At 38.9% G+C, this 12,883-nt stretch overlaps 1 protein-coding gene across 2 annotated transcripts in view; it reads left to right on the forward strand.

Moving 5' to 3' along the window:
• LARGE1 (LARGE xylosyl- and glucuronyltransferase 1) overlaps positions 1-12,883 on the forward strand; it is a 289,620-nt gene that overhangs the window by 136,579 nt on the left and 140,158 nt on the right. For both annotated transcript variants that reach the window (XR_008574184.1, XM_054804363.1), the window contains exons 4-5: positions 3,300-3,601; positions 9,828-9,910. Coding sequence is in view for 1 of the 2 variants with exons in the window: in XM_054804363.1 (XP_054660338.1) it covers positions 3,300-3,601; positions 9,828-9,910 (385 nt within the window). In the remaining variant the exon portion in view is untranslated. The remainder of the gene's footprint in view (positions 1-3,299; positions 3,602-9,827; positions 9,911-12,883) is intronic.

Genomic DNA, 12,883 nt, shown 5'->3' on the forward strand with positions numbered 1-12,883 from the left:
AGAGCACTCTGCCAGTTACTTAAAACTATAAAACTCAAGTGCAGTGCAATCAGTTTAACTCTTCTACCAAGCAGCACACACAGTCAATCAAATATTAGTGGCCCCCTACATTAGTCCACTTACTCCTCCTTCAAAGATGAGGTGAAACACACAGTCCTTGCATTGCCTTGAAAACTGATAGGAAGATCAGGGTAGCATGTGTTGGTGTTTGCTTACTAGGCAGTAGGTCCCAAGAGGATTTTTGCCAGGTCTGTATGTTCACTGAAGTAAAAATACCTTCACATATCAAGTCTGGTAATAGGACTAAATCAAATAGTACCTTGCCGCCAGCCTTGCCAACCTCAGATGTGCAAAAATTATGAGCTAGACCATCTCAATATTTGTGACAGAAATTATTTGATTTCTGAGTCTGAAGATCAAACTCAGTTCACTCTTGATTTTATACTTTTATTTCAAATGGGTCCTGGAATCGTCACATTATCATTTGCTGCAGGGAGTTGGGGTGTTACGAATATACCAAATACATCAAGATATACCTGAGAATAATCAGCAATGTTAGTAACAAAACACAACGACTTGTCCAGCTGTACAAATTCTGAGGAAAATCCCAGAAAATGTCTTGGACTTAAGACTTTGTAACAAAACATGGATAATTTTTATAGTAAATCAATACATTTCAACTAGTTATATATTTCAGATGAAGCAGCTAGCTGGTTGTATAATTCCTGACATGATTTCCTTGCTGCCTTTTACTTACCAGCAGAAATATGTACCACTGAGCGTACATGAGTGCAGTAATGGAGTTTACTGGCATTTAAAGCTAAGGCTGCATAAACACTGAGCTGGTCTCATTAGTTGCTGCAACTTCCAGTCTGAGGCAGTGAGGTGATATTTTCTTTCAATCCCTTTCTCAGACTGTTATGTTTCTTCTAAATGTTGCGTAGAAACAGTTCAGCTGTTTTCATAAATATAGCTACAATTGTGCAGATGTATAAAATGGTATCTTTTTTTGTTAATTTTTAATTTTAGGAAAGCAAGATTTGTGACATTTTATATCCATAGAATACTTAGACGTCTAAATTTTTTCAATATTTTGAAATTTCTATGAATGTTCTGAGATTTACTTCTGTATATTACTACATTTTCTGATACCTTTGAGAAGGTAGCAGAATCCAGTGATGAGAATAGGAAGAAATAAGTAACATCTGTGTCATACTGGATATTCACCAAGTAGAGAGTTATGATTTCCAGTGAAGCCTTTGGCTAGATTTGCATTGTAACTGTATGTCTGATGATAACACAGGTTGGGTGTTGTGTAGGGAGTAGAGGTTCTGTTTGTTTTTTTTTTATCTGAGAGTGTCTACACAATACACTCTTGCTGTCCAGTAATAGGAATGCAATATAATCAGATCCAAATGATTTTTAGTCCTCCTAGCTTGAGTATCAGCAGCTGAGAAATAACACAATTTCAGTTCCATGCCTTCCAAGCTGGATGGAGAAAGCTAATTTAGTATTTCATTGCACATCTAATTGTAGCATGGCTCTGTCCTTTATGTTGACATTTCTCGACTGTTGCACCCATGATTTTCAGGCTTTTGATTTTTATTTATTATCAGGCATTTAATTTTTAATAACTATTTGCTTGAGCGTTCAAGTTCTAAAATGTTAGGGGCCAAACTTCAGAATCTGTCTTGAGACGTTTTCCAAGCTCAGATTTATCCATAGCTTTGCTAATGATAAAAATAATAAATTAGTAATTTTTTGCAGGAGAAAGTCTGCAAACAAATGCAAGATATTCTCTATGCACATGGTGTATTAAAACCAGGATAGCTCTTTATGTAGATAACAGGAAGTGTGTACACCTGTATAGCTTAACAATGGAAATTAGAATTGAGGTTTTGATTTCGGTAGCCATTTTTTCATGAACTGAGTTTAGAGGACTGCTCACCATTCATGTAAATATGAAACAATGGAAGGGAACAAGCAATGAGCAAGTCTTTATAGCAGGGAGATAGTTTTGAGTCAGAGGGTGAGAAATGTACTTGTTAAGGAGAACTGCTAAACAGTAACTGCATGATTTCCATTTTCTAAACCACTCAAGCTGGTGCTTGTTTGATAAAGCCAAAGGGACTCTCTGCATTGGAAAAATTATTAAATAGCATTTTTTTAATACGTGCAGGTAGAAAGTTATTTCAGAGAAATACCTTAGTATAAGATTCTCACGTATCTTCACTATAAAGGAATGTCTTGCTAATTATGACCCTGTGGATAACTCTGTCTTTTGCTTTGTTTCAATTTGAATTCAATTGAACATTTTTGAACAGTTGTTTGGTCTGAGGGTTTTTTACCAACTTTCAAGCATTTGTACTCTGCATATATATATATATATATATATATATAGCTTTATTAAAGTTATGTGAAAACATGCCTCCTTTGAAAACACATCAGCTGCATCCTGATTTGCTTCCTTAAAATTTGGTAGCAATAATATATTGGGAAGTGATGGTAGAATGTGTTGCAATTGTTGTCTTTCGTAATGGACCTTGGTTTCTGGTTAATTTATCTTTTTTGTGCTTTATATCTAGCTCATTTTTAATCCTGTTTTGAACAGAGAAGATACTTTTGAAAATGGGAAAATTAAGTCTTTCATATTTCTGGAATATAACTTTTCAGTTAAAGATGTTGAATTGAACCATTTTACTTTTTTTCAAAATTCCCTTGTTGTTTTTTTCAGTCAAAATACTTTACAGAAATTGACCCACATGTGTATTGAATATTTCTTGTCCTTCTGAACCTCTTATTTCTCAGTAAGCACATAATATTGTGTTGCTGAATAAAAACCATCTGCTCCTCACATGTGAATCAACTGGGGCTACTGTTTGGCATAAAATGGTAACCAAAATGCTGTAGCTTGACTGTGGAGGAAATGGGGAATAGGAAAATTATTTTGTCTTGCATATATTTTTAAAATATATTTAACTATAAATTAATTGTCTTTGAATTAAATCCTTCTGTTCTTGACTGTCTTCCCAGACTGGAAACTGGCAGGCGGCCCTATTTGGAACAAAAGAAACACATGCTTATCTTTTAGTGTGGTTTTAAAATCGGTAGGACCTGTAGCTCATAAAACTTCAGCGTTTGTCCAAGTTACCATGCACCTAAGCATTGCCTCAGAGTGCCAAGTCTGCGTAAAACGTGGCTGTATTTGAAACACACCCCTGCCTCACAATGCTGACTTTAAAGGGAAATGTGGCTTAAAGTGTATTCTGACAGAAATGTTTTGTTTCCTCCTCTGGCAGATGGGAAGCCAGTGTCGCTGTCTCCACTTGAATCCCAGCCCCACAGTCCTCGGTACACGGCGTCAAGCCAGCGGGAGCGGGAGAGCTTGGAAGTCCGCATGCGGGAGGTGGAGGAGGAGAACCGCGTGCTTCGCAAGCAGCTCAGCCTGGCACAGAGTCGCAGCCCCGCGCACCACCGTGGCAATCACTCCAAAACCTACTCCATGGAAGAGGGGACGGGCGACAGCGAGAGCCTGCGGGCTGGCATTGTGGCGGGGAACAGTTCCGAGTGCGGGCAGCAACCAGCAGTGGAAAAATGTGAGGTAAATAAACAAAAGGAACCTGCCAGAAACAAAACTGGATAGATCTGATCCTTTAAGGACATTGCAGATCCCTATCTCCTTCCCCCTGAAACTTTCTGCTCAGAAACCAGGCTCTTAAAGGATTACTGGGTGTAACTTTTTTGATTTTTTTTTTTAAAAACTTTAAAGCATTTAATCATCTGAATATTTTCTGACTTATTATTTGATTGGAGTTTTTTGTCTTTTTCATTCTTGTGTCCCCAAGCCTGGTGTAAAAATCAAAGCCTTGTTCCAAGCTGACTTCAGTACAGCTGTGCTGATAAAGACCTGTGGCAAACTGACCCTGTGGGTTTCTAAATTAAATAAAAGCACTACAGTGCTTTGAAAAACCTTATTCCTTTGTTTGTGCATCTGTACTAGAACAGGACAGGGTTTACCATTAATTAAATTGTGTCTTATTGAGCCAGTGTGTGCATTTGAGTCACTTTCAGGAGTGTATCTGGGTGCTACTGTGGAACCACCTGCTTTGCATGAGCTGTGCACAAGAAGAGTGGTTAGCTGCGGGGAACAGGAGATCGGTTTCTAAGAAGGTTTTGGGAGGTTGTTTTGGTTTGGTTTTCCCCATTTTATGCCAGTAGCTTTGTGGATGTCATCCAGCTATTTAGCTGTCAGACATCTGAATGATGACAGTTCTGAATACAGATAGACCCAAAAAACAGAAAGTCTTGCTTAAAGGCCTTGTGCCAATCCCAGCTGGTGAAGATATCAAAAATAACTTCTTCCATTTATTTCTAGAAAGAGGGTAATACCATATCACCTTTTATCTTGCTTTCTGCCACTGTGAAGATAAAAGTTGAAAGAAAATAAGTGGGAGAGAAAAAAAGTCCTAATTATCTCTTTAGATAAAGTCTATTTAATGGGCAAATATCAAATATTGTTTCAAAATTAATTACTGCTTTCCAGTTGGACATCTTTGTCCATCACCATGGAAGAAAGGAACCAACACTCCTTTAAGGAGAGGTAAAAGGTGGAGCCTGTTTTTCATATTCCCTCCTCCTGATAATGAGGGTCTGATTTTCCTCCTTGTGAGCATTTTGGTATTTCTTTTAATAAGGGAATGTTCAGGCCATCAATAAACAAACCTCACTTCTCCCTTATTATCATGCCAGGGAGTGATGAGCTGAATCTCAGTTCTTGGTCATTCAATATACCAACCAATTTGGGACACAAAAATAGCAGCTTAAAGGAGGAATAGTTTAAGTGGCCTTTCAGTTTATAACGTGTTTTGCCAATAAATTTACTTGCTCAGTGGGGTTTAGCATTGTGCTGGAGGCAATGGTTATATAAAATACAAAACCTCACTTTATTTGCTGTCCCCCTATCTCACTGCACGCTATTTTGATAACGAAATAGCTTTTTCTTCTTTTTCTTAAGGAATTCACTCAGTAATTCAGTAACAGCAATGGAAGTTAAAATTAAACTTCGTTATTATCAGATTTGCCAGGGGTCTCATCATTTATCCTGTTACTGTAGATTCTGGTTCTGTGTTGTGTGAGTGGTATCTTGACTCCATTCACCCTCTGTTTTCAGTGTTTCAGAGGTGTAAACTAAATCTTTTTTAGCCTCTGAACCTGGAATGTATCACAGCAAGAGTGAACAAGTTGGGTATAAAAAGACAAGGGTCCTCAGAAGACGACTGGGGCTTTGGGGGAAATGATGAGAGCTAGGAATAGGTTGATTATTTCACTGGGTCAGTTCTTTGAGATTTACTGAAGGTAACGCTGCAGAATCTAATTTGGGATTGTCTTTAGTGATGATTAAAACATTTGAAAATGAAGTTACAGTAAATGAGCATTAAATCTCTAATAAAGCATAATCTGTGTGATAATAATTGTGATCTATATTGAACAGTAGTGGGTTTGTTGCATTCCGGCCACTGCTTCCTACTCTGCTGCATCGCAGGAGATCTCTTCTGATATTATAAAATGGACCAGCATTATATTGCAAGAAAAAAAATCAGAGTTCCAGCCAAGGGCCTTCTCCCTGGAGGGAGCAGGTCCCTGTCATGCCTTCCCAGTAGGAGACAATTTTAACACCAACCTTGGAAATAAGAGTAGTCCTTACACAGCCATAGGCACAAATAACAGGCTTCAGGAGGAGACCATAATGCCGGTGGAAGATAATAGAATTATATGACTCTTATGATGTTATCCCAGATTCTTTCCAGCTTGTGCCTCCATAAGCTGGGTATTTAGTTTGAATTAAGTGTGCATTTATAAATATTTTAAAAGATATTATAAATTAGAAAATGGTTAATTAGCAGTATAGCATTTAGTAGGTTAGCAGAATACTTAACATTTGAAGCATTTTTACAGGCATATTTGTATTGTTACTATTCTCAACAGTGTTGGTCACTAGGGTTGAGGGTGTAGTACTCCAGAGCCACAAATAACAGGTCCCCACCAACTTAAGCACTCTAACACAGGAAAAGCAGTTGTTACCTGCCTTGGGGAACCATTTGTAGCATATTTATTTACATTTTTCTAACATGCTTTTAATATCTCTTAACCACATTCGACAATTGTTTATGAAGAATTAAGTAACTGCAATGGAAAGCCTGGTTAGTACTACTGGAAAATTATTGAAGTGTGAAATGCTTTACCAAATATTATTTTTAGCTATAAGAACTAATTAGAGTTTGTTAAGCTCATTACTTCACCATTCCAAAAATTAGCCTGAGGAGGAAGAAATATAACATCTGTTTATCTAGGCACCTTATACTGCTCATCAGCATGGGATCTAAGTTCTTCATGTGATTTTGGATATTTTCTTCCCGTTAATATTACCCCAGAAAGGACTTACATGAAATACTGCTTTCAGAAACAGCTTTTCCTGGTCTGTAGTGGCTAAAGTAATGGTTTCTAAACTATGTTAGCATGCATCTTGGTATTATTTAAACTCCCTTTCTTAAAGAAGCTTAACTTCCTTAAATGCCTTGAAGTACCTGGGCCTGAGTGCTCCCTAAACTATTTAAAATCAAAAATAGTTTTCTTTGTGTCCCTGATCCCCAACCTGTAAGAATAACAGTGTGACTTCCATAGTGTTTTGATATCTATTCATATCAGTATGTATAAACAGAGGAAGAATGCACTGAGTCTGGAAAGCAAGACGTATCATCATTTAATCAATGAGTTCCATTGTCTAAAAGCAGCTCCAGTGAATGGCCTGTCCAGACTTCTTGCAACGTCTACTAGTGATGAACATGTCTATTGGCCCATTTAAAAAGAGCATTGTAGGAGGATGGACACTTTCAAGGAGCTCAGTTTAGTCCCGCAGTGACTTCTGAATATCCAGGCTAGAGTTTGACAACTAGAATTATTATGGATTGTAAACAGTGAGGAGCAGGTGCAGCACGCAGAGCCTTGGTGTGAGATGTTTGGAGGGACATGTTGAACCAAGCAGACAAGCTGCCGCATATTGTGGAAGTTGGAGCATTCTTTGCTTCTGTGGCTTCACTCCTCAGTGTTAGCTGGAGTCATTGAGTTCGAAGGTTGTGTGAATCCCAGTGGCCAGTTCTGGTGGGATGCAGATGCAATCTTCTAGCCATCTGCAGATGGAAATGAGGAGTTTGAGAGAGCTGTGATGCTGCTGACCAGTTTCATAAGCTGGGAGCTAATGCTTACAGTAGTATACTCATGAGGATGTACGTTCTTTGAAGTGCTTCCTTCTTCCAGCCACTATTGCCCTGTCTTGCCAGGATTTGGCTACAGCCAGCTGCTCTCTATCCAAACATGCATTTGGAACAAGCGTGGAGAAAACTGGAAATAAACTTTTTTCGTTAGGATGCAAACATCTGCAGACAGTTCAGGTTGATGACCTCATGTTGACTTATCTGTTTTCCCACTGACTTTGTTTAACAGTTGAACAATGGGGGAGAGGAAAGTGAATCAAGGAAAGGAGGGGAACAGACTGACTCTTGCAGCATGCTGTGGGCAAAAAAACATAGAAAAAAAGTACTAGGTTTCTATTCTCTTTGAGGATTATTGCTGTCTCCTATAGCTGATCGCAGGCAGGAATAGAAGTGATACTAGTATCAAACACGGCAGAGAGGCTGAGCAGAAGGTATATGGATGCCTGTGTCTCGGAACTGGGGAAGGACATTCAGAAGAGCAGCAAGTGCTGTTTTCTCACTGTGCCCTGGCTGAAACAGTGTGCAAGGCAACAGCACCTGCTAGAAAACAGGGAGGAAAGCATGCCTTTAATTTTGAAACAAACTTATTTAGGAAAAGGAGAACAGATGTGGGCAAGTCCTTGACAGAATGAACTCTGAGTTTGAGGAGAGTACTGAAGTGGAGAGAGAGGCTGTGAGGAGAGCTTTTCTGGCAAATAGAGGTAGCATAACATGATGTTGACAGTGATATGACAGTGCTATTCTGTCAAAACCCATAACATGTTTGTGTCTGGTCCAGTGTCTTCAGGTGAAGTGTTTAAAGCAGGCATGAAACTATTCTCAGTTAATTTGATTTTAATTTATATTGAAGGGAAGAATCTTAGGTCTTCCAAAAGCCTGAGAAAGACCAGGTGGCAACCAGAGAGGAGGCATTGCGTGCGGTGTCAGGAATCTGTGCACCCACAGGAACCTGTGCCCATAAGTATGGTACAAACCCCTGCTGCAATAAAAGTCAATAATAAGCAGCCTCGGTTCTCCCCTATTGTTACCACAAGAGAGAAACACAATCAATTTTTGCAAAGTACTGAGCATGCTCAACTCCCATTCACTTTAACATAAGTTTAAAGTGCTGAATACCTCACAGATCTGTTGCCAAAACATACGGCAGTATCTTTTCTTTCTCACACCTCTCTGGACAGACAGTTGCCTTATTAATTCAAGTCCTCTTAAAACCTCAGATCTTCAATGTGCCTCAGCTTGTGAGGCACACTAGGGCTGGAGGGAGCTGCGATGTTCATGTGAGGGTTGCACAATGGCACAGCCACTTGCAATTATATGATCCAAATTGTGCCCTGTACCAGGCAATGTTAATGGATGGGGCTGTGGACTCTTTAGACATGCCCAACACATGCCACCTCTTGTGTAAATCTGCTTCTGTTACAAGCCAGACTTTGGGAATCTATCACTATGTGAGGAGTCAGAATTCCTCATTTGTTCTCTGCGTAGTGGGCGTTCAGTGGAAAATGAGAGCTATGTGTGTGAGAAACCAGCTAACCAAGCTTCAAATGGAAGCCAAATGAGGCTTCCCTGCAGTTTCACAGCTGTGTCCCCAATCACAGCTTTGTGCTGCCAGCGTGGTGAACTCTCCTTCATTTCTGTGACCACTAAGAAAGAGAAAAATACAGTCGCTGGAGTCAAAACTTGCTAAGATTAATTTTCTTTTGTCCCCAGGGAATAGCAATGGCTAATTTTAAAACCAGAGTAACTTAGCAGCATCTTCCAAATTATTACTTACTACCTTAATAATAATGACTAGTAGCGCTGTTTCAATTTTCCCTTTCCTCTTGAAGAGATGAGTAAACCTCTGCCTCATATTAAAAGGGAGGCAAGAAGGCACAGAATAAGTGATGATTTACCACGATGCTGGAGTGGGGAGAATGTGTGTGGGGGGTTTGTATTTAACTTCACATTAACACTGCCCAGTACGGCCCATACTGGTAGTGACAGGCAGGGAAGTGACTGCCTGCCTTCACAGCTCGTGTCCTGTCTTATCATTGGGATGCACCCAGCCCCTGGCAAACCAATGTTCCCACTCATGGTCATCCATCAGAGCTTGCTTACTATCTCCTTCGTAGCTGTCATTAAAATGGAAATAATGCAAAATTTCTAAGAACGTATCTGCTTCTAATTATCAGACTTAATTTCAAGCTTCAGTTCAGAAGGTTAAAGTGTCTGCATGTTTGCATACTCAGAATTTTGTGTGCTGCTAAATGGGAGTGTTTGTGTGTACATACGCGCACACATATGCTCTTAGCTAATAAATGCAATTCTGTTCAGACATCTGATGTAATTGAGGGATAGTAATGACTTTGGAATGATGATGGTGTTATAACTCAATTAAGTAGTTTTTAACAAACTGCCTCAAGTGGGCTGCAAACAGCTGCAAAATGCCCACTCAAATCTTTAACAATTGCTGCACTAAATAATAGCACTGTCATGTATGTGCTCTCCTCAATGAACGATGGAATGCAGAAACAGGCTTTAATTTTTGTTCTTTTTGTTCTTTTTCTCCCACAGACCATCCACGTTGCCATTGTTTGTGCAGGGTACAATGCCAGTCGGGATGTTGTCACACTTGTCAAGTCTGTCTTATTTCACAGGTAAAGGTAGCTTTCTTTTCTTGTATATTGTACATCTGATTATGGCTAAGTAAACTCTTTTTACATTTATTCTCTTACTTCAAAAGAAAGCCAGGTTCCCTGCCATGGTTGCTTTTTCTGTGGAAGGAAGGAAGGAAGGAAGCATGAAATTTATGCTTCCACAAACAGATTCACCTGTGTAAAGATTTCTACAGTGAATCAGAGGGATCAGAGATCCACCTGTTACCCCTGTTGCATTGTGGCAACAAGGACAGTCTCCATCTGTACTGTAAAGCATCTGTACATTCCTGAACGTTGTAAAATAATAATAATAGTAATAACAGCATTGTATTAATTTAGCCTGTTTCTGGTATCAGATTATGGCACAAGTGTAGATGGTAATTTGAAAGCCATACACATAAATACACACTGATTGCTTGACTATCCCAGCTTCCCATTTAGACATTTATTTTTTGAAGTAAACCTGTTACTATAGTCAATCTTATTTCATTAAAGTCAGATTATTTATTCTGGCTTTGGAAGGGCTACTTGCAGCCCCTCAGAAGGCTTTACAACCTGGTTTTAGCACATGGAGCACAGTTAGATCCCAAAATTGAGAGGTGTAAATGTACAATGAAGATAAAATAACCAATTCCCTCAATAAACAGCACCTCCAGAAAAAGAGAAATGGTATTACACTGTGTGTGGGCATACGTGTATATCCCTTGTTCAGTTTAGTAATGTCTCTCAGAGATGTTACCCAACAGTGTTGCAGGAAGTAGATTGAAATAGGGAAGTCATCAGCCTGTTTGACTCGAACAGGACAAATAGACTAATAAAACATGCACAGAGTATAAAGAGTTTACTAAGGAGATGATAGTTTCAATACACTGCTTTATAATGAGTGATAATTTTATAGCAGGGAGGATGACTCTCATTCATGTCATGTGCTAGTGTCTTCTTATGGCAAGCTGGAGTGGGGCATTCAAGTCCTCCACCCTGTTCCTTACATTTGCCTCCAGTCCTCTGCTGGAACAGTCTTAGTAATCACTCCCTTATGGTGGTTTCAGAACACCATTTAAACTTTTACCCATTTTTGGTAAGCTTTGTAAAAGAATGCAAATGCTCGCCTTGTACAATGTGGAAAAAGACTCAGTACTTAAGAGGTTGGCTAGAGTGCAGACGGAGAGAGGAAATTCTCCAAAATACGAGAGCAACTTTCACTACAAACACATAGCCTTTATGAGTCTTTCCAGAAGTAGCATATTCATGTTAGATGAGGGCTAGGAGCAGAAAAACAATGCTAAAATAGACATAATAAAAGCAAAACAACAGTGAAAACCTGTATCATGCTCTGTGCAGATTTTTTCTGAATGTTAAAATCCTGTTAAATTTTAAAACTATATCTATTTCCATTAGACTTCTGAATTATTCAGTGTAAACTGGCTTTATATTGCAAGGATATGGGGCGTTTTGTCTATTTCGATTGTTGTTTTTAAGAGATCTCTTGCAAATACACATTTTTATGGTGACATGAGTTATCCTAGTAGTTAGCTTCTTGCTTTTTTTTCCTCCTAGTACTTGCATCCATTTTGAGAAGACTCTAATCTGTATGTTTCCAAATGTTCTGTAAATAATAGGAATCTCACAGCTCAAAGGTTTAAACAGTCTCTTTTTGTGTTAAAGGAAGTGTCCCTGTTTTACATAAGCCACTCATCTGAGCAATTAGCAAAGTTATAAACAATTCTGCCATTATAAAGGCAGAATTATGTAATTTGGAAATATATCTAATTAAAAGCATGAAATCAAAACAAAGGGAATTAACATTGGTATTTCTAAGTCTGGTGGATTCTGCCCTTGTCAAGACCGTATTAGCTGTTTGGCTAGCAGTACTGCTCATCTCAAAGGATTTATCTGGCTCAGCAGAGGTGATCAAGATAAAATCCAATATAGCTAATGAAACTTTAGTACAGTTAGTTACATTCAAGATAACCTATCATCTCGCTTGTTTGCTCAAAACGTACTTAAAGACAAATCTAAGTCCATTCCTGCCTAGAACTAGCTTTTCTCACTAAGCATTAAATTCTTCACTAGAAAGGGAAGATGTTCTCAAAGAAGAGACAGAGCTTCTTACAGACATTTCCTCCTTAGCTTCGAGAAACCACAGGCTTCTTAAGCATCTGTTGATGCTATGGCTACATGTGGAGAGGGCCGTGCCTCGGAAACCCTCCTTTCCGTACCATTGTCTTTGGAGTGGCAATGGTGAAGAAGGCTGGAGAATAAACAACAAACAAACAACAACCTCAACTGAAAATTGATTTAGAGCCAAGATTCCTTGCATTGGTTGCCATGTGCAAACAATGTTATCTTGGAGACTAGCATGCACTTAAAAATTATAATTGGAAAGAAGGCTTCTTTTAGTTGCTAGGATCTATTTAGTTGCAGGAATGAAGGATGGAGACAGGTCATGGTACTGCATTAGGAGGAATGAGTTAGGAGTGTTGGAGGTGATTGGAGTGGATGATGTCAGTAGCAAGTTCACCATCCGATGTGAGGATCATCACTGAAAACAGGCATAGAGACGTCTCTTCTTCTAACCCCTAAATGTACATCAGGGAATGCATCCTAGCTGGCATTGTCCAATAAGCCAAACAAAACAGGCATTTGAAAGGACAATATGTTTCCAGTGAAGAAGTTTGCTTGTTCTATATTCATCTCTAAAGTTAGGCTACTGGTTCTCCATTTGTAGGACCACCACATTCAATCTCAAATATAGTTTTGCAAGAACAGAATTAACATGCCTCCAAACATATCATCAAAGAGAATTTTCTTCCTTTTTTTGAAGTTTCTGATGATCAATGTTCAACTGAACTTGATACAGCAGGTGCAGAATTTGCTGGTAACAAGAGTGTAGGAGAGTGTATTGTATAATTGAAAGATGCTTGTGTAGAAATCACAGCTGTTACTGTGTAGCCAGGCACAGTGTGGGTTCTC

The sequence above is a fragment of the Grus americana genome, chromosome 1, assembly GCF_028858705.1.
Source record: "Grus americana isolate bGruAme1 chromosome 1, bGruAme1.mat, whole genome shotgun sequence".
Classification (NCBI taxonomy): domain Eukaryota; kingdom Metazoa; phylum Chordata; class Aves; order Gruiformes; family Gruidae; genus Grus; species Grus americana.